Source organism: Aquila chrysaetos, chromosome 8 (assembly GCF_900496995.4).
Source record: "Aquila chrysaetos chrysaetos chromosome 8, bAquChr1.4, whole genome shotgun sequence".
Taxonomy (NCBI): domain Eukaryota; kingdom Metazoa; phylum Chordata; class Aves; order Accipitriformes; family Accipitridae; genus Aquila; species Aquila chrysaetos.
The window spans coordinates 7,679,934-7,702,215 of NC_044011.1; the positions used below are offsets into that span (position 1 = coordinate 7,679,934).

A 22,282-nucleotide genomic window follows, 5' to 3' on the forward strand; every position below is an offset into this window, starting at 1 on the left:
TCATGAACAGTATTCTGAATGTTTATGCTAGCTGCCATGTGAAGGTGTTCAAACCGTTTGCAAACACTAATTCATTATGCTTCACACCTGGCTAATAATGAAAAATACTTAATGCATTTTACAGATGATAAAACTGTGTGGCTGACCAGCTGCCAGTTACCCGGAAAATGACTGGAAGTGTTGAGAGGCGAACCTGGCCGTTCTGACACGAGTGTCTCTCTCTGCTTTTCAAACCTGAGTGGTATCAAGGTTCTTTGTAACCCTGAATTTTATCCTAGGCTCACACTGCTTTAGCAGACTTGGGCTATAATAATTTGCACAATCTGCTCTCCTTCGATCTGCTGAGAAGATTCATCTGGCAATTATCCCAGGCTATGGATTTTTTTCTCATTCATTATCTTCCTCAGTGACCTACCAGGGTCGCTTCTTAAATCCATTCCCTCAGGCAATGGGGCCCTCTTTCCCAAGGTCTTCCCACATTTATATCTTCTGGGGTCTCCAGTGCTGGTGGTTCGCCTACTGAAATGGGCAATTGCCCTGAAAACTAGAGAAAGGAAGCACTGCAGAGCACGTTCTCTTAATAGGCAGCTGAACTGGAACAGGGAATATCTGCCTTTCTTGCTGAATATTGGTACAGGAAAGGTTGGAGGGAGGCACAGGCTTCTGAAGTGCTGGCTAACAGAAGGTGGCCCTCCAGAATACCCAGGAAGCAAATCATTGGGAGGCAAGGAGCAAACAGATGGTTTATACAGATGGGGAGGTGGGGAGAGTGAAAACTGAGTCTCCCGGCAAAACTATAGGGTCTGCTTTAATAGCCAAAAATACTACAGAGTTTCTTCACACCTAGGCTCAGCTCCTTGTCAACCTGTAGTGACCCATACAACTCTGTATTTATGTGCAAGGGTGTTAGCAGCAAGTGCTCACTTCTGTTTGCATGTTTACATTTAGCAAGATTTTTGATTTTTTAAAAAAATAAGCAGGAAAACAAGTTGTTGTGCAGTAAAGCAGTAGCTTTAACTGATGAGATGAACTATTTCAATTTGTATTTTTTTTTCAGTTTTGTTATTTCATTTTTAACCTGTAACAGATTTAATCATGACTGCACTTGAGAAACCAGTGCTTTCTTCCAGCTGCTGCTTGTTGAGTTCATTGAAGTAAAAAGACATTTAACTCGTGTAGCTGCCTTTCACTTTAAATACTGATGTATTTAAGTGCATTTCTTCTGAATCTGAATTAATCTCAACATTAGACCTATGTAATTGGGAGACATGTGGTAACAAAGTGCTAGCTGTTAGAGCAGTGCAGTAAATGTTGCCTGTAGCCTCCAGGATGGTCATTTCCCCTGCTACCTCCTGCAACTTAAATTGCTTTTTTCCTTCCTTCCTTCCTTCCCTCTTGGACACTGCATCTGAATTTCTTTTATCTGTATCGTCTGCATCAGCTGTGTCAAGCCCATTTCTGCCAAAATAAATGAGCTGTAGCAGTCATTGTTAGTGCTGTTAAATTAAATTTATTACAACAACGTAATGTGAGCAAGTGTAAGTGAACATTAGGTACTTGCCCTGAACGTAAACTCCTTAGAAATCATGAGGAGGGTTTGGTACAATACGTACCACTTCTGCTGCTGCTCTGGGAAGCAATTCTCTCTGCCCCTCATCCCCAGTATATCTGAACGCTTTTATCAGGACTAAGGCTCTAATAGGTCAGCATTACTTTGCAAATGGTGCTTCAGCTCCAGTGTCATTTAGGCAGTCTTAAAATTCTTCCCCATCGTGTTTCTCTCTAGAAGATGAGCTGCTTTCCTCCAGTTCTACAGGGCAGTTCTTAACTCTCCTAGACCAAGCAGGAGTTAACACATTTGTGTTGTCCAAATCTTGTTTCTATCTGTCAGCCAAACACACTTTTAAAAAGTGTTTTTTCCTTGTTTCTACTATGTGTTTTATTGCCTTGAGGTAATTTGTTACTAATGCAGATTAATCCTGCAATTAATTATAGTCAATTAGTTACCCGGCTTCTAAACCTCTCCTCTGCCCCCCTCCCAAAACTCGCGTAACAGTTTCACGGTTACAGTTTTCTTATGTTTTCTTATATTTTTCTTATGGTATGCCTATATTTAATCTGGGAAAAGGGCAGAGTCAGGCTGTGAGGCAGTCTGACACCGGTTTTGGTAAAGAAAGGATCCTTTTTTGCACATATGTGCTTCCTGAGAGCAGTGAAGCTACTTGTGTGATAAGGTACAAAAACTACATAAGGGTTGCAGAATCTGTCCTGCCTTAACAGATATTTAATTATAGCAATGAATATTAATTAGTAGGTACTTATTATAGTAGAAGAGATCCAAAGCCTGAGTCACAGACAGAAGTGAGTAACAGTTCTCCTTACCCTCGATGGACATTGTCCTCCTTTGTGCCTGGCCTGAATTATGTTCTTGGTGTCTTTGTGTTTGGTGATGCATAACCTTCATCATCCCTTAGTCAGAGGAATCAGCTGCCACTCATACCCCATGAAACACTGTGGCGAGAGCTGCGTGAAAGACCTGGTATTGAATCCATATTAGGCAAGCTTCTTCGGCTGGGGTTTTTATTTTTTTGTTACAAATGTGAAATTCCTGTCAAATTTACTGAAAGCACTAATCTGTTTCAAAGGAACCATATCTGATTGAAGTTTTCATGTGTGAGTTAGGCAAATAATTGATGATGATTGCTGAGTTTTGCTTTGAGATTTGGGTTCATTTAAATGTGACACTTGCAAAATTCATCACTGAATAGAGCCAGGGGAACCAAAGCGGGAGAGAAAAAAGCACGCTCAGATGCCTTGAGAACATGGGGTTTGTGCCTGTTTCTCCTGCAAAGTATAGCAGTTGCGTCTCTAAGTGGTGCAAATAGACAATCGAAAAGGTGGTTTGACTCAAGCTAAAAAGATTGGGAGTGGCGTGTTGAACCCATTTTCCTTGCACCACAGTCCGTGCCAGACACCTAAGAACAGCCACACCTATTCAGACTAAGGGTCCCTCCAGCCAAATATCTCATCTCCAGCATTGGCCATAAAACGGGTGCTGGAAGAAACAGTATATATGACACTTCTTCCCAAACACACCAAAACTTGACCCGAAGTATCAGTGTAAACAGTTTGTAACAAGACTCTTGAACAAAACAGTCATGTCGGTCCTTCATGTTCTGCATAATCCGGACTTGCTGTGTCATCTTTTTGTGAAGTACAGCTTGTTGGACCATTTTTTTTCCCTCAAGTTTTCAGTTGTGTTGGAAATAGAGGGTGGGTATGGTGTCTATCAGCTATGCAGACCATCTCAACGCTCATTTGATTTACCATTTTGTTGTTACTCCACAGTTTGAGATGCTGACAGGATCGTTACCGTTCCAGGGAAAAGACAGAAAGGAGACAATGGCACTCATTCTCAAGTGAGTACTGAAACCGTTCCTCTAACTATGAGTTAACTGTACCCTCTGGGCAGCCTATAGGTCCTAATTATATGAAGGGTAGAGAATAATAATGTCCATAATGCGTTTTTCAAAGCAATGTAAGACATGAATTTGGTAAGGCACGCACAGTGGATGCCTGCATGTGGCTGTAAAATTGCCTTCAGAATAAATAGTAGGAAGTGAATTACTGAAAGGGCCTTACAAAAGAAATGTATCTTACTTTCTGTAATATTGTCGTTATCCACGCAAAAGTGGTAACAGTCAGATTTCTGCAGGACAGCTTATGTTTTGTTGTTGACAAGTGTCAAATCTTTTCCTTTGCAAATTTCCCATTCTTTTAATGTTAAGTGCAGACATAAGTATTTGAAGCTTATCTTTGCTCAATATTACATTTTTTCTCTGTAGCAGTGAGTCGCTAAGGGAAAAGTTTTATTCCCTTTAATCAATATGTGGTTTACTATAATTATTTTCATGAAGTTTTGTTTGTTTGTCTAAATTCCTCTTGATTCCCAAATTTATTCCAGCAAGCTCAAAAAGTGAAAAAATTTCTGTAGGAAAATGACCTTTTTAGGTTGCAAAAGGTGTCGTGAGATTCATTAGATCTACTCTGCCTCTAGTGAAGCCAGTGGTAAAATCTTCTTTAACTTCAGCAAGATCAGGTCCTCACTCTGTATTGCATTATGCTTAGGTAGCCTTTGGTCACCAAATTCATGTGTCTGCCTTTCCTGACTACTGCAATTCCACTTTTTAAACCACAGTGGGATGGAGAAAATGTTTGAAAAATCTATTTTCTTTTCAAGTGTTGTGTTTTTTCAGAGCCAAGCTGGGAATGCCGCAGTTCTTGAGCATAGAAGCCCAGAGCCTGCTGCGAGCCCTCTTCAAAAGGAACCCCTCCAACAGATTAGGTATGCGTGCGCATTTGATCGGGGCATTTGTTATGTGCGCTCTGCCTTGTCAGGTGGTGATTGTTTCTCTCGGTGCATCTTCGCTGATAGTTACCCTCTTCATTATGTGGCATTTTGTGTTCCTTCCCAGAGCGCAGTGAACCTTGAGCATTACTAGAGAAATTTGCAAAGAGCACAGGCAAACCATTGGAATCTAAAACATGATATTAGCTTGTATTGTATTTTTTTGGTGAAGAGGGAGGGTGAACCACCAGCATTTATGAAGGGTTTAAGAGAACTGCTGCATATGATAATATAGGCAACTGAAAAACAGGTCTCTCTTAAATCTGTATAATTTAGCTGCAAATCCGAGGTGCGAAGCAAAAGGGAGTAGAATTTGTCTCTCCCATTCTCAAATAAGTTTTGATGCTGTCTCATTCTGTTTGCTGGGAACATTTTCCAGTAGGTTTTCTTCTTTATTACCCTAAATGTATTATCTCCTTTCTTACTAATATGTTTTTACCCTTTGTTAATAATCCTATTTAAATTGTGATAAACTAGAAGTATGTATTGGATCATACATCTTATGCCATTTATACCTTTGTTTGGGAGTTTTATTACGAAATTGATTGCATTTGGCGAGGTCATGGACAATGCCTGGTGCATGATTTTAATTGCAAATTTGGTCTTTGGTTTTTACGTGGAAGAATAAGAACAGTCATATCAAGTGAATGATATGAACTTAATGGCACTGTATTGTTTTTCATTTAAAAATCCTATCTAGATCTGTCAAAAATTCTGGAGCTTTCTTTTTTTCCCACAGGTCTCATATTCTGCATTTTGGGTGAACAAGGGAAGAATTTGCTTCTAAAGGAAAGGGACAAACCTTTCCTTTGTACCTCTGTTGGGGTTTTTGTGCCCTTAGGAGCGGGAATTGACCTTAGGTGCAGGAATTTAATCCTTCAATTTTGTAAACTGTGTCGCAAGAAGACTGCTGATGGGTCATATTTAAATACGCGGTTGACTCATTGCCATCCATGGGAGTTTTGGCAGCTAAGAAATTACTTGTCTTTTAGAGAATGGCATAGACCGGTTAAATATTGAGACGTGCGAAAAGCAATTTGCTGTTCTCTCTTGCAACTGTTTACACTTGTAAGATTATTTCAGATTGGAGACGTAAAGTTAGAAGCAAAAAGCAAAATTAGGAAATGGCTTGTTCTGAGATGCGAGAAGAGCAAGTTGGTGCAAGAGAGGTTTCCCCCTTCCCGTCCTGCAGTACCCACGCTCCCTTCTCCAGTGCTGGAGGCGGTGCTGCCGAAGCTCTGCTGCACGGTGCTTTTGGTCCCCGGCGCAGCAGTCACAGCATTAGCGGCCAGCCAGGCGGCAGAGCGTGAAACACTTGACAGCCCACTTCCATCACCGCCTGCCTGAGAGATGGGTCCTGCCGTTTTTAATAGGCACGCACGGGTGTGCTCGCGCACGCGTGGAAGATGGACGCTCTGCTCTGCGCCCTTGAGCTTCTGCTTGACCTTTTCATGCTCTGGTAGCTCTGTCCCTCGCTTCAGGTGGGGCAGCGTGTGAGCTACTCCAGCCCTCTGCTTTATACCGAGCACCATCAGACTGTCACGGTTTAGGTGAATGGGTGTTTTCTGCCTGGCTGCAGCATCTCAGCCGGAGCCCCCACCTCACGTAGGGGTCGGACACGGTGGCTCAGCTGTTTCCCAAGAGAGCCTGGCTCCTGCGGAGAAGGACGGTGCGGAGCAGGCTGCCTCTCCCTGTGACTGCCGGGGAGAGAAGGAGCCGAGCGCCCTTGCTCCACACGGGGACCAGGGGACAACCCCACCTCTGGCAGAGGTGGGGAGCCAGTCCCTCAGCACGCTGCTGCGGCCCCTCTCCTCCCGGGCAGACGCCCACACGGCCCGCAGAGGGAATGCCCTCCCATAGGTTTTACCTCTTGACCTAAATGGTAGCTCTTGTAGTCCGATATGCTGTAGAGATGATAGTGGAAAAACACATTTTCTCAGCAGGTTTCAACTGTTCTCAAGCAATTTGCTTGACATTAGAGAAAATTAGAGTCTTGGGATTTCTAGGTTTAATCTATGTTCAGAAAGACAATATGCTGCAGCAAATATAAACTTTTTTCCCGCTTCCTCCCTCTATTCCTTTCTGCTGTTTCCTCCCTGTCTCTGTCTCTTGGTTTTGTTCTGCTCTGCTCATTTTGTGGCTTCCCACAAGCTGCTATCCATCCAAAATGGGGCTCCAGTGAACTCAGCGGGAGTTTCTGGATACTGGTCCTTACATAAAAACCTACTCACTAAAATAAGCAAAGTTGCTTAGTTTTAGCCATAACAATTCTAGCCCCCTGTCATGATTTAACCCCAGCCAGCAACTCAGCACCACGCAGCCACTCGCTCACTTCCCCCCAGCCCAGTGGGATGGGGGAGAGAATCAGGGAAAAAAAAGTAACACCTGTGGGTTGAGATAAGAACAGTTTAATAGAACAGAAAAGAAGAAACTAATAATGATAATAATAACAACAATAATAATAATAAAGGGATTGGAATATACAAAACAAGTGATGCACAATGCAATTGCTCACCACCTGCCAACCAATGCCGAGTTAGTTCCTGAGCAGTGATCCCCCCAGGCCAACTCCCCCCAGTTTATATACTGGGAATGACATCACATGGTATGGAATACCCCTTTGGCCAGTTTGGGTCAGCTGTCCTGGCTGTGTCCCCTCCCAACTTCTTGTGCCCCTCCAGCCTTCTTGCTGGCTGGGCAGGAGAAGCTGAAAAATCCTTGACTTGGTATAAACACTACTTAGCAACAACTGAAAACATCAGTGTGTTATCAACATTATTCTCACACTGAACCCAAGACATAACACTATACCAGCTACTAGAAAGAAAATTAACTCTAACCCAGCCAAAACCAGGACACCCCCATATCATCTCCCTTTTAATACTGGGGAATCGCTAAGGGTCAAGGTTTTAAACCTGAGCTTTATTGAAATACTGGGAAGGCTGCGAGAAAGGAAGAGATTATTTATAACACAAACATTCAAGGAAATACAATCTAAAAGAGTAACAGAAAAGTAGATCTTAACATTCCAGGGATAGCGGTGGAAAGCTTCTGAAGGCTCTCTCTGTTCTAACTGTTTGAGAATCAGTACGAAGGATGATGGAAACAGACTTGTTGGTAGTAAAAGAAGGAATACTTAAATGTTTGGCCTCAATACTGAACAGAAGTCATAGAAAAAAGGACTGCTTCAACTTTGTGGATTTTAGCTTTTTCTGGGGAAAGTTTTCTGGAAGTTAAAAGAAAAGTAGGCTTAGACATCCTGTTTTGAAAAATCTTTGGAAAATTAATGAAGCATGCTAAAATAAATGAACCATATTATGGCTCAAACACTTGTTTTCAGCCATTGTTTCAGAAGTTTGCAAATCTGGAAAGTGTATTTAGTTCCAAAGTGTTTTTAATATTGGCAAGATGAAAGATGCTGAGGTTTGAAAATAATTTTATTCTGATTGCCGTCGTCCTTTTTGCCATTTGATTTTGGTATCTTAACAAATAGAAGTAAAGATTGATGATGTATTCTAAACTTTTGCTTTGAAACTTTGTTTTGAAGCTTTGGATTATTAATGGAAAAAATATTAGAGTTGAAGGGAGATACTCAGACAAGGCAGAGAAGGAATTTAGTAATCCAGTTTACCTGATTCTATTTTTAAGTCTGGTGCTCGTATTAATGCTTTAGAACAAATTTTTAAGGAATCAAAAGTCTTCCTTCCTTTGGCATCCCTTGTTATGGGTGCTGTCTGTTCTTTTCTGAGCCTATACACTCTGCTGTACAAATAGTCTGCATTGCACTGCTTTGGTAGTATTGCTCTGATTAAGTACAACAAATTTTGGGTTATGGATAATTTTAAATTATTAAAATAAACTAACTGGTATACCCAGGCAAACAAGGAGGAAGCATCTCAGAAAGGAAATTGTATGATGAAGGTGTTAGTTCATTACATTGCCAGGAACTTAGGCAAGGGACTAATTCTTACTTGCCCTAAGGCCTGGATCTAATCAGGTAGGTAAATGAATGTAAAGAGCATTTCAGGAACTCCCTATGCTGCTGAGCAGTATAAAGGTTCCAGAGTCCTTATAATTGAGAAGCTTGGCCAAGAAAGTATAGAGTAAAAGCATGTGCTAGGAGATTCAGAATAAAAGCCAAATAAAGAGTTATTATTTCCTTAATCCTATGTTCTCAGTGAAGATATATTCTGCTTTGGCACATAGAAAACTTTGTTTTTCCACTTTATAAGATGGTGGGTTTTAAAAAAGAAGTTTCACCTTTGTCAGAGTGACTGTACATCTTTCTTGTAAACTTTAGGAACGCATTTCAAAAAATCTAGCCCACTAAAAAGATTCTGAAGCTGTGGAGACACTAAAATTTTATTATCTGAAACTAAAAATCTGGAAACTCTTTCTGCTCATTTTGAATATCCAAATAATCAACTTTCAAATTTCATAGGTCTCCCTTTTTCCCCTTAATATATTACAAAGCTCACATTATCCATAATGATTCAGCAATCAAAACATTCTACTGTTACTGCTCGCAGACACTTTTATTACAGGCATAAACCAATCTTAGATAATCAAGTTCTCGCTTATTAGCATGAGGCTGCTTTTATATAAATCCTTGCACTCTATAATGTGTTTAAACTGGCAGTTTGATCTGAAAGCATTATTTATCTTCACGGACCCTCGTGGGACTGGATGGCACATAGAAATATTTGCAGGCAGTAGGTTTGATTGTGCTGATTATTCTTTACAGATAGGTTTGATTACTGCACTGAAGTTAAAGTGAAGTTAAAAAAACAACTAGAAACCTAGAGGAAGGTGAGAGGTTTGCGGTCCTGTGGTGTGCCATCCTGTGCTGCACTTCAGCAGTTTGCTAAATACCCATCTCTATGCCAAAAAATGTCCATCCCCATGAAACAGGACTTTCCAGTTACGACCTCTCTGGTGCTTCTCTTTTCTCCATGAAAGCACATCTCTTTCCAGTACCACTTTAGATTTGCAGATGGTAAATGAACGTCTGAAACATGCTGAGCAAATCCAGAGAGACTCCACCATAAGCACTGGTGCCTAACCTCTTCCACGGACTTCTGCAGCGGGGTCAGGGTTGCCCCTCCTGGCTCCCAGAGCTGTCCCTGGGCGAGCCCTTGGGCCACCTCCTTCCTCCAGGTGAGGAGAGGACCAGGGGACACTCTGCTGCCTGCAGCCACAGCACACAGCCCGAGAGGGAGCTGTGAGCTACGCCAGCAGGTCTCATGGCATGGAAGGTCAGGGAATAAAAACTGCCGGAAGCGCTGAACCTTCTCCATGGTGTAAAATTGGTTGCTGGGAATTGGAAGTCCTTCACTCTTTGCAAAATTAGGCTCTTACCTTCCTAAAGCTCTTCAATACATTAAGCTAACTAGAGATGGGGTCAAGCCCTGGCACTCCTAACAACATATTCCTTCTCTGCTAGAGTTCTGAGGTGGCCCCAAGTGGGAAATGCCAATTTTTCAAATGAATGCCTGTGTCGACTGCATGCTGCGTTCCTTACTGCACACTGCAGTCCCCCACTAAGAAAAGTAGCTTTGGGTGGGCTTCTTCCTTGGTCCTGATATCTGGGTTTTTGTGGAAGAAAGAACAACAGTAGCAAAAAGTGTGGCTTTCAAATAGATAGTCTGAAAAAGGCAGGTCATTCCCATCACACAATGATGTATCCATAAGCCTACAAAAGAGGGAAAAGGGAAACAATGGGGAAGGGACAGAGCAGAGAAGATTGAATGCATCAGCAGTTATCCTCAGTCCAGGGAATGCTACCAGTAGCTTACAGTGTCTGTAGCATTTATCCCAGTCCTTTGAATTCAGCTTGGCACTTGGATTTCATCCTTATATAGCAAAGAACATCTACTGCACATTACAAAGTTTCCAGTCACCACCACTGAACACAAAACATTTTTCACAGATATTTCTTCTCTGAAGAGTTGCTTAATGTAATTCTCTTCAGAGTAACTGTGTTGGTTTCATGTTCCTGTTGGCATTGCTAAAATCAGAATAAATCTTCCAAGGGAATCTAGTGCAGACTTTAGACTGTGCATTGAAAAAACATGTTAGGGAAGACGTAGAACAAGTCTTATTACTATCTAAGTCTTACTGTTTTCTTGTTCAGTACCCGTGGGCCATAAACAACTGCCTAGGGAGGAGTAAGAATAGGGTAAGCATATGTAATACTTCACCTAAATTCTCTCCCAGTCTACACCTGCTTTAAGGTCAAGCAAGGGGTTTCCTGAACCTCTTGTGGTTTGTCAATGAAGTAATCTTCAACAGATTTCTTTTCAACATACTTTTCTGGCCTCCCCCTGAACCCATATAAATATTTTGCATCCACATCATCTTTTCCAAGGAATTCCACATCACGCAGCTATCTGTTGCCTGAGGAAACATCTCCAGGTTGTTCTGAACCTGATTCCTGCTAACATCATTTAATGACCTATCATAAACCTCCTCAGTCATCTGTTTCCAGGTTAAAAAGTCCTGGCCTACTCAGTCATTCCGTACTATTCCTTGTTGCCCTTGTTTGATTTTTCCTACCTTCAGTAAGTATACCCTTTTATAGGTGAGGGCATCAACTACGTTCTGTACTCAAGTTGTAGGTGTACAACAGACTTATACAGTGACAATGTTCTTCCTTTTGTCCTCTTTTCTCTTTCTAAGATTTGATTTCATGTTGTGTTTGCCTAGAGCCATCTGTCCGTCATAACCCGAAGACCTCACTCCTCAGTGGGGTTGATTGCCTCCGAGCACATAATTTTGTGTGGCGGGCTAGGATTGTTTATCCTTATGTGCGTCAGATACATTTGTCTATACTGTAAGATTACCAGGATGGGGAAGTAATCAGAAGAACATTCCTCTTGTGTTATTATTTAGCAGGCCTGACAGACAATCCTGCATGTTACGTTCACAAAGTGTTTGCTTTTTGTATCCATTCATCAGTGAATGTTAATCAGGCTGTAGGAAGCCGTTCCTGGTCAATGCATTTTGGCAAACATCGGTAATGTCTTGTACACAAAGAGAGCAGATGTCACATTTTAAAAAAGCGTGAGTTGACAAGACCTTTCTAAAGCTGCTTGTAATGCTGATCTTCAGAAAGTACAAATACTACATATAAAAAGCTGAGTCCTCTGAGGTGCTGAGTGCCTTTTGCAAGGTGCTTATGAATCCCAAGTCCTTTCGGGAATCAAGGATGCTCAGCATCCTTGTAAAGAAGTGCTGGGTACCTTTCAGGAACTGACTCCAAAATTGCAATGCAAAGCCTTTGCTTCCAGATGTTATTTTTCCTACTGGAAAATGAAAGGTGCTATTAACAAAGTCAAATCAACCCCCAAAATGGCATGCTAAATCATCTCTGACAGTTATTTAATTATTACTGAGCACCTGTTGGTTTTTGCGATGGCAGTGAAGCAAATAAATTGAGCTAAAGGAATAAAAAAGGCAATCTTCAGTGAAGACATAAGGCAAAAGTAATTAGATTCGTTACCAGATCTCAGAAGAGTTTCTCTAATTTTCCTATAGTAATGTAACAGAAATTTAACAGTGAAGGAAACATACCACTGAGAGTCACGATTTTGGCACTCAGGCAAATTTGAAGACAGTATTTGAAAAGGGGGAACCTAAAATCCTGGCTCAGATTGTTTGGAGCCTTTAGGTATTTTGAGTCTGAACTTACCTGAAGTGCAGCTTTCTCTGCCCATGGAAAATGGGTAATTAGACAAGATTTGAAAGTCGGTGCGGATAGAAGAGCTGCCGCGGGTGGCGGGGAGCAGCAGTACCCTTGCCATAGCATCGGGACATCTTGGGGCCTCTCCTGGCCTCGCTGGTGCGTGCACTCTGCTGCGGCTGAAATCCTGCGTCTCATCTGAAGCCCGAAGAGAGCAGCTATTCAGCCTCGGCACCAGCCTCAATTAGAGAAAAGTAAAAAACCCACCACCATCAGATTTTAATTAATGAAGTGCTCTTGTCTGTATTTATGGTAGTTTGTGCTGTTGTGGCAGTTGCACTGTTCAGGGATTCCTGACTAGAAGAAATGTTTAGATGGTGACTCAGACTTTGTCAGAAGAAGAGAGGGGACGGGGAGGAATGCTGGAGAAGAGATGTCATGCAGCGCTGTTCTAAGCATGACTTAATTTTGATTCTTTCATTCTCTTGTCAGGTGCTGGATTCGATGGAGTGGAAGAAATTAAACGTCACCCTTTCTTTGTTACTATAGACTGGAACGTAAGTGGAGCAGCATTTTATTTACTCTTTTTTAATTATTTTTCTTAGCTAAATTTTTGAAGGCAAACTGCCATGCTTAGAAAGAAGATGAAGAAAACTCTAAGATAGGGAACCCAGGAGCTAGAGACTTTTAAGTGGGTGCCTATGTCTCTTGCATACATATTTGGCAGTGTTAGGTTTACAGTTGGATTCGATGACCTTAAAGATCTTTTCCAACCTAAATGATTCTATGATTATATATATACATTTGTTCACATACCCAAAATGAATGAAATAGAAAGCTGCTTTCAGCATTGCCAGTTTTTTCTAACTGCTTGTCTCTGTTTTGTCTGATGGTCTGGCTTATCACAGTACTACCTGAGGCTATTTGCCGTGTTCTGCAGAATAATTTCCACATTCAGCTCTAATAAACATGATGCATTGATTGTGGGAGCTGGACTGGAGTGAAAATGAGCAGCTTTAAATGAAAGAATTCCCATAATATTTCAATTGCAAAAGAAAACAGAGCCAAAGGACTTGGGCTTGAAAGGGATACTCCAGAGGGAAGCGGTGTGATGCTCTAGGTCCCTCCATCTTGCTGCTTTTATGTTCCATATTGAAATACGTGTCCCTTCTGACTGGGTTGGGCAAGCTGGACTAAATGCTAGTTTTATTCTTTCTGATGTCAGGGACCTCCAGGAATCCTATTCTCTCTTGGAATTATTCAGAGCGGCCCCAGGGCTGCTCTTGCACGTCTGCCGACAGTAGCTCCAAAGAGCTCCCAGACCTGCAGGCGCACCGTTTTCCCAAACGCACCCTGGTGCTGCTGGGACCGTCCGGGTATCCGTAGAGGTGGCACAGCAAGCTGTACAGCAGGCTGTGCTACTTTATACTGGGGGAATCATAAATCTCCCAACGCGATAGCTTTGTTAACCCCTTCTTGTCACTTTTGGCCTAAGTGACCATAGGATGGGATCTGGCCCTTCCACTGTATTCTGATGGGGGCTACAGAAAAGCCCGACATAGATGGATTTTCAGAAGAGTGATTTTACATCACTGAGTCAACCAGCCAGAGCAGGAAACAGCAGCTCCTCTTACAAGTGGTTGATGTTTTATTGAGGTGAGTCATTAATTTAACATCAGCACTCAAAATTGGAACAGCAAACATTTGATGAAATGTAATATGGTTCAAATAAGACATGTCAGACATGATTAACAGAATGGTAAACAAGGATTTATTTTATTGCTATCAGCTACAGCTCATAAAGCTGGAGGCAGAGATTAGCTAAGTATTTGATTTAGACTTGGAACAGGTTAAGCCTTCCCACATTTTCAGCATCATATTTGTTCAAATCGACTTATTTTTAGACAAACCTGGAGGCAAACATTTTTCATTTTTGATCTGGACATCTGCCAGTGCATCAGAGCTCCTGTTTGCCACATCCTCTAGAATTTTCTAGTTTAATTTTATCTGACCTGTGTTATGGTATTATTATGTCTCTTTAATATTTGATCTGAATTCACTCATGAATGCTAGTGTTACAGGTCACATTGATGCAGTTCTCACTATAAATTCTGGTAAACCAGCATGAATGTATGTGACAGAGCCATTCTCAAACTGCTGCCCAGGGCTTTACAGTAAAGCTAATTCCTCTATGAAAGGACATTTTGTGGTGCCCAGGTGGCCTTCGAAAGGCCTACAAAACCATTTATTTTAGAAAAAATCCTGAATCTGATTTGAACTGCAAGTTGAAGAGTTGGCACGATTCATAAGCATGTTAAGAGACGATCAATGAAAGTGGAGTTTGAGATTTTCCTTTCTGGTCCACCTGACTTTTAGTCCCATTACATCTGTTGTAGAGTCTAGATTCTCTTTCCTCTTCTGCTTCTTACTAATCATGAGATTCTGTACGAAGACTTTACATTTATGAAAACATTAAGTGAAAATTAAAAATAGAGAATCCTGAAGAGTTTGGTTCTTTATTATTATTATTTTCTGTGTTCCTCTGGTATCTCCAGAGTCCTCAGCTTTGCAATCAAAATACATGTCAGGTGCATACGTCTTAATGTAATAAGGAGCACTGGAGCAGTGAGAGGGTTTCTGCCTCTGTGTTCGCTAGTGGAGCAGCTCAGTAACTCATCACAGAGAAATGAGGCTCTGCATCTTGGAAAGGTTTTCAGCAAAGTCAGTTCTGGTCTGTGAGAGTCCTCAAGACCACCTTCTCTCATGATGATTGGTGATTGTTTCAAGCTCAGTTCTTTAAGGAACAATTTCATGCCTGTCCTGAGGAAATTGTACAGTCCTCCATCATTTGAAAAACTTCTCATGGACAGGTTAGGGAAATATCTACCGTGAAGAGGCTAGGTATGCTTGACCATGACTTGGAGCTAGAGAGGAAGGTGGATTTAATTGCCCTTTGATGTCTTATCTAGCCCTCTAACTTTGCTGTAAAATGTAGCTGTAAATATCCATTTTAATCCAAGATAATTAGTGCTTATTGCACTCTCTTGGAGACAGACGGTCATTATTACATAGATCAGCTATCATCTTTTTAATATATTTGCTCATTTAATCCTAATTTTGCTATCACTCATGGAGATCTTGGGAGGCTTATCTAGTTACAGCAGCAGTATTATATGCATTTCAGAGGGGTGTGAGCCAGCTGGGCCCTGAGCTGAAGCCAGGACTTTGCCTCACAGTGATCATCCAACTAACTGTTAACGTGTTCTCCACGGACAGAAACAGAGCAGGGTCAGAGAACAGAAACAGATCAGGCACACAGATATTTAGTGCTGATCTCTGTACAGTTGCAGGAAAAGAGTCCCTGATGCCCTTATTTTGTTCTCCCATCACGTATACAGAATCCCTCACATCAATTTGCAGGCAGTCAGCAGACAACATTTTTGAGGCAGGACATGAATGTTGATTTATTTTATACCTTGGTAATATAATATAAAGACCTCAGAGAGCAAGACGCGAGTTCTTTTGGAGAGCTTCTGTACTACCTTGGCAGCTATGATAGACAGGACTCCTGCGACTGACAGCATAGAAACTTTCAGCGACTCTAGTAAAATGATCCTCCATCAAGAGCCCCCTCCCTTATCATGAAGGGTCAGAATGGGCTACTGTCTTCTAGAAACCCAGTGGGAAACAGGTCTTTTTTTAAGCAATACTTTTCCTACAAGGGTGATGTGATAACCATGAACAAACCACCAAGTTGCTTCATCTAATTTTAAAAAGAGATTCAAAACAGCAGTGAGGTAGCTGCTTCCTTCCAAGTTGTGTGTGAAGGCTGGATATCACACTGATGAAGTCATTAGAATCTGCCCTGGTTTCAGCTGGGATAGAGTTAATTTTCTTCCTAGTAGCTGGTATGGTGTGTTTTGGATTTAGTATGAGAATGATGTTGATAGCACACTGATGTTTTAGTTGTTGCTAAGTAGCGCTTATCCTAAGTCAAGAATTTTTCAGTTTCCCATGCTCTGCCAGCAAGCAGGTGCGCAAGAAGCTGGGAGGGAGCATGGCCAGGACAGCTGACCCGAACTAGCCAAAGGGATTATTCCATACCATAGGACGTCATGCTCACTATATAAACTTGGGGGAGTTGGCTGGGAGGCACGGATCGCTGCTTGGGCATCGGTCAGTGGGTGGTGAGCAATTGCATCACTTGTCTTTCTTGGGGTTTCTTTCTCTCTCTTTTTGTTATCTCCCTTTTCATTATTATTATTACTATTATTGTTGTTGTTATATTTTCTTTTCTTTTATTTCAGTTATTTAACTGTTCTTATCTCAACCCATGAGTTTTACTTTTTTTTCTGATTCTCCTCCCCATCCCACAGAGGGAGCGGGGGGTGGGAGGGGGACGTGAGCAAGTGGCTGTGTGGTGCTCAGTTGGTGGCTGAGGTTAAACCACGACAGAATCGCAGGCAGAAATGTATAAATCGGACCTTCATTTCAGAGTACTGTCAGAGCTGTTCCCTCAGGTTTTGGATTGGGGCTTGGTTATTGTCTCTATCACTGAGGTGTTTATCTGTTGGAGCAGTCATTTCCCACTTGTTTCCCATCTTTCACTGTCTTCAAACAGATGCAACCAGACATAGTGTCTGGTTCGGATGAAGGCAGCAAACCCAGTGGAAGCAGCATACGCAGTGTAAGAAAGCCCCCTGTTACGATGCTGCAGATGTGCTGCCAAGCCCAGCAGAGCTGATGGCATATGACCGCTGCATGCAGAGGCAATAGGTGCAAGCCTGGAAAACAGGAGTGTGGCCAGAGAACGACCATCCTCCTCCAGATGCCATTCCCATGTTCCAGGGTGCCATTCTTCAGCACAAATCTCCAGCCAACCTAGGTTTAACTTCTGGTGTCTAAGTGGCACTAAATGAACTGTGGACAATCTGACAGAGTTTTTATGCCCAAACTCAAATTGTGGCATGAGCTAATCTTTGTAAGAGTCTCATTTTTACAGCTATTGTCACCCAGTAACAAAACGCTAAATTCCCATTTCCCAGTGTGAAAAATAGATGAAGGTTTCTACAAATATCAGCCTTCCTGCTCTAAGGCATTTAGTAGGCACTGTGACACAAATTTGATGGATCCTTTGTTGAATGAGTGGGCTGTCTTTCATGATCAAGGCTGGGATTCACAGGAAGGAGATTAGATGTCCAGCTCCTGAGTTTTACCTGCTTAATACCCTTGCAACCCCTTTTCTCCCTAAGACAAGCAGACCCAAAACGAGTTGACCTCAGATAATTTCAGCCATTGGCTCTGAGAAAGCACAGTCTGGTTCCTGATTTTTTTTATTACTGTTTCTTCTTTCCAGGTCATGCATAAAGAATTTCTGGCTTTTCATTGAAAATGAAAAATGAAATCCCCTTTTGCAGACTGCAGTCGGGGTGGTGTATAAACAGTAGTTTTTGTTTAGATGACAGGCTAAATTGGAACTAGAGCAAATGACATGCTAGAAAATGAACTGTCAAATACAGCTGAGGGAAGGAGTGAGAAGTAAGTGGACTCAAGTTCTGTTTCCTTCAATATTAATCAGAGATCAAACTAAACTGAAAATGAATTATTTAATTGCAGATTTTACCAACAGCGAAAATTGATCCCAAGGTCTGAATTCTGCTAGCTTTTCTATCATTTGTAGGCAATAACATTGAGTCATTAATCTAGGAAAGGACAAGCATTTTAGAAGGTAGTTCATCCTTTTGTCTGCTTATTGGATTTTCCATGACAGGTATATGTATCAAGGGAGTTTATTCTCCTGCTACAAATGCGTCACTGCGGAGGGTAAGATCTTTCTATTTCTAGAAGGTGTCTTAGGAAAATTCAGTTCTTCATCAAAGAAACTCAGTTGAGGAAATGACTAAATAGTTTTGAATTAAATTAAACCATTTTCTTTTCCTTGATATTTGTCAGACACATGTACAGGACATTTACATCTCTGGGATTTTTTAGGAGTGCATTTTTTTAAAGATGATGAAAAATTAACTGCTTATAAATAACAAGAGACAGACACATGTCGCAGCATTTTGTTACTAGTCTCCCTGGTATATTACTCAAGTCCCAGCTGAGGAGGTGTTCAGATGAAGCTCATTTTAGGGGTCTGGCAACATATATTAAGAAAAGGTCATTGAGGCCTGGGGGAAAATTAGTTATTTCAAAAAAAAGGTTTTTGTCCCAAATCAGAAAGGAAGTTGATAGAAGCTCATAGTTTCTCAAACTGCTATAGAACTGTGTTCTAGTTAATTTGTAGGTACTTACTAATCTGAAGGTGCTGATTATCAAAGTCTCAGGAGGATGTGAGGGGTTGATAAGTAGACAGAAGCATGGATATGTATCCAGGTGTGGATATCTAAATCAGTACTTTCACAGCTTGGAGTTCATCCCCCTCATTCTGTGGATTACACACTCCCTCTGCACAGCCACTGGATGCAACAGCCATGCATGATGCAGTGTGATTCCTGATACATCTCAGTCACATTTTTCTTTGATAAGTCAATGCTGTGGCCAGTTCAATAAAATGGGGGTGGGATGTAGGGAGTAATTCCTTACTGGGAAAGAGACAGAAATTACATTCTCAATAAAACATTAGGGGCGAAGGAATGCATTCCTCCTTTATGGATGTGGAAGCAATGTGGAAGAAAAAAAAATCTTCAGCTTCTTATACGTGTGCAAAATGACACACATATAATGATCTTAAGTACCCAACCTGATATTTAAATGCTCCAGTTAGCCCTAACATATCCAAAGTCTCTTTTGAATGCCTAATAAAATGCCCCCAAATGGATATGAAAACTGGGATTTAAACTGGGACAGCTGGGACCCTGCTCGCATTAAAATAGAACGCCCAGTGACTTCTGCATACAGAGCCAGGATTACCATGACTTGGGATGATGTAGCTAACTGTTTAAACTTTACCAGGACTTATGTGACAGCCTGATAGAAATGGTCAAAGGCAAGATTTGAAGCTTAACTTGCTATGTCATTTGCCGCTCTGGTTGGTTTCTGTTGGAAGAGATCAAGGTGATCCATCAGCCCCAAGTAATTTGGGACCATGGTAAGAGATAATAGATTAATACATTTCACCTAAAATTAGAAATATTCTTGGAAAATCCAGAAGGCTCTCAAATCCTCCAAGAGATTTGTTCCCTGTGTGTGTAGAAAACAGCAGCTGTGGTTCTTACTGTTTTCTTAGATCAGCTTGGGTCACGTTGTGTTTTGCAGTCTACAGGATGCGGGTTTTTAAAGGACAAAGTGTCCTGCCTGTAGCAAGCCTTCATGTTTAACTGTGTTGGGCTGCCCTGTGGTTTAGTGTGCTTCAGCGAATTGGCTTTAGTTGTAGTGGCTCACTCAGAGAACTGGAGCCAGTGTGGGATGGGAAGGCCCATAGATGACACTGCTCTGCTTGTTCTTGTTCCTCAAAGATTTTTAGTTACCCAATTCAAGAGTTTGGGGGGAAAAAAAAAGAATGTTTTAGGCAGTTTACCTTTTGCTGTTCCTAGCTGTCTAGTCAGAAACACCAGAAATCATTTTTATCACAAGTGGAAAAGGAAATTGAAAAGGGAGTCATCGGGTTGCGCTCAGAGGAGGTGCTTTTCACTTGCAAAAGCAACTTCTTTGTTTCCATCCCCTCCCAGCAAGCGAATTTGTGATTACACATCTTTAGGTGGTGTGTGACTCATGATGAATCTTAAATCCCTCCCTAGTAGTGGAAGATGTGGGTTAGGGATTCAAAATACAAATGTAGCTCCAACAGCACTTAAGAAACAACAGGCGCGGGGGGAGGAATTAAGAGGCCAGAAAGAATATGGTTACGATAATCAAAAGAGAGTGCACTTCCCGAATGATGTATGACTCTCAAACATTTTCCAGTTTTTGGACCTCACAGGATGAGGGTGCATTTAATTCAAGGAGAAAGCATGTGCGTGTGACCGTATTGCTTTCTGCAGTAGAATGACTGCAGTTGTGAATTAAGACAAATAAAGGGAAGCTGGAAGCAAATAGCTTTCTCAAGATGAAATCCTAGTAACAGAAAAACCTTCAGTAGGTGCTGAGTTCCCTTTTAAAGTTCTGTGCAGGCAGAAAAAGATATATGTTAATTACTATGTTGATACTTTTCAGCTGATGAGTGACACTTCCTGCTTAAGATTACAATTGGCTTTTAATTATTTGGAAGACTGGCTTTCCATTGTGGGTCACAGCAATTATTCATCTCTTTTTCTCTCAGAAGATACGGAGCAGTTTTACGCAAGCAGGAACTTTTTATGGTGAAATGGCCATTAATTATTGCAGAGTCATTTCCAGCCTCACTGTTCCACTTTTCCAAGGAATCATAATTCAACCACAAACATATGCTTTATGCTAATGCTAATACTATGCTGCAGAATGTCAAGAACCTTTATTTATCTATGCAAAATCAAGTTCAAATTATGTTGATGTATATACATCTTAGGTTTGACCACATGCTTTATATTGCAGAAGCTAATTCACCACAAAACCCACAGTTAAAAAGAATCTTCCTGCATGCAAAGAGCTGGACAAGCATGTATTAATCTCCGTTAAATATTTTGAAAAATCAGCTCATTATGAAGCTGTTTTAAGAGCTAACCTGAACATACATATTACAAAGAGTCATAAAATTGAACTCTCCAGCTCTTATCATGACTTGAAAGTTTGGATGAAACTTTATGCTCAGACACGTTAATTATTGGGCGCTGTCTGTGGCAACTAATTCAGCCCTTTGAAACCTGAGAACAAAAGCATTGCTAAAAAGGGAATGCAGTCTAGGGACTGAAATGCGGGGCTGGGAGTCAAACTGGAGCTCTGTTCCCCATGCAGCCATCAGCATGATGTTCGGTTTTGGCCATTTCAAGCAGAGATGATGCAAAGATCGCTGAAATCAATAGGACTTTTTCCATTAACCTCTGTAGGCTTTGGATCAGATCCAGACATGCGGCCCCTCAGTTTGTTCATCTCCCAGGGTGTGTGCGCGCGTGTGTGTGAATGCTTGCAAAGGAGCACAGTGAACCAATTTCTTAAAGGTCGCAAAGCATGAGTAAAGAGGCCACGAAGTCCCTGGTAATAAAGGCAGTGTATTAGCATGCATTTATGGGGACTCTTACTTCTGTGATCCCTTACATGCCCCCTCACTCGCCAGCACAAACTCACACACCTAGCAGTGTTCGCCTGTTACCTACCTTCCTCTCTTCCTTATGTTTTTCCTTGGTTTTGCTCCTCTGCTCAAGCCACGCTTAGCCCTTCAATATGATTCCCCACCCATCCACCGTGCTTCCTTCCTAACATCTTTTGCTGGGAATTTCATCGAATCCCCAGCTGTGAGCCCCTTCCCTTTTACCAGATATGCCAAAAGAACAAGTCTCTTGTGTAGGTTGTGAGGACCAGGCGGCCAGGCCTGTTGCTCTGCTCAGTCTGGCAGAGTATCAAACATATTGCTAGTTCTTGACAAATAATAAAAGCTAAACCAGGCACCGCTTCCTAGCAGTTCTTTGTGCGCATTGCCATCGCTGCGCTGCTGAACTCACCTGTGCACAGTTTCCTGGTGTTACCATGGCACGGTCCGGTCCTGCCCTTAAGATCGGTGAATTTCCAGATGCCTCAGCTGGAATATTGTGCCAGTCTGCGGGGTAGATTTTTACCAGAAAGATCTGCATTTATGTTCTGGATTCCAGTAACTAAAAAGTGCAGGGACCATCCAGGGCACAGGTTTTAAGCCGACCAGTCAAGCAGGAGCCAGAACTTCGAATACGCCATCCTTTTTTGTCAGTCCTGCAAGGATGGGACAGAGCTGAGAGAGGACACCCTAAACAAAGCGGGGGAGCCTGTCTGCAGGTGCTGAAGGTGTACAGATTATTGTTGATTGTGATCTGTTCTTCTCCTTGTAGAAACTATACAGGAAAGAAATCAAGCCGCCTTTCAAGCCCGCAGTGGGACGGCCAGAAGACACCTTTCATTTTGATCCAGAGTTCACATCTCGGACGCCCACGGGTCAGTAAGGTGGCACATGGGTAATGCATCTTTTCAGTGAGTAAATTCATTCTTCCTTCCCCTCCCCATTCCAACAGGCGTCTAAAAGTCTGATCACCTGTGGGATTACTGGGTTTTGCAATATCCAGCAGGAAGTAAAGGCTGGTTTGCAT

At 41.8% G+C, this 22,282-nt stretch overlaps 1 protein-coding gene across 5 annotated transcripts in view; it reads left to right on the plus strand.

Moving 5' to 3' along the window:
• The window catches only part of RPS6KA2 (ribosomal protein S6 kinase A2), a 318,108-nt gene that overhangs the window by 253,871 nt on the left and 41,955 nt on the right, over positions 1-22,282 (plus strand). For all 5 annotated transcript variants that reach the window (XR_005933002.1, XM_030022665.2, XM_030022667.1 and 2 more), the window contains 4 exons: positions 3,349-3,419; positions 4,257-4,345; positions 12,582-12,646; positions 22,028-22,130. Coding sequence is in view for 4 of the 5 variants with exons in the window: in XM_030022665.2 (XP_029878525.1) it covers positions 3,349-3,419; positions 4,257-4,345; positions 12,582-12,646; positions 22,028-22,130 (328 nt within the window). In the remaining variant the exon portion in view is untranslated. The remainder of the gene's footprint in view (positions 1-3,348; positions 3,420-4,256; positions 4,346-12,581; positions 12,647-22,027; positions 22,131-22,282) is intronic.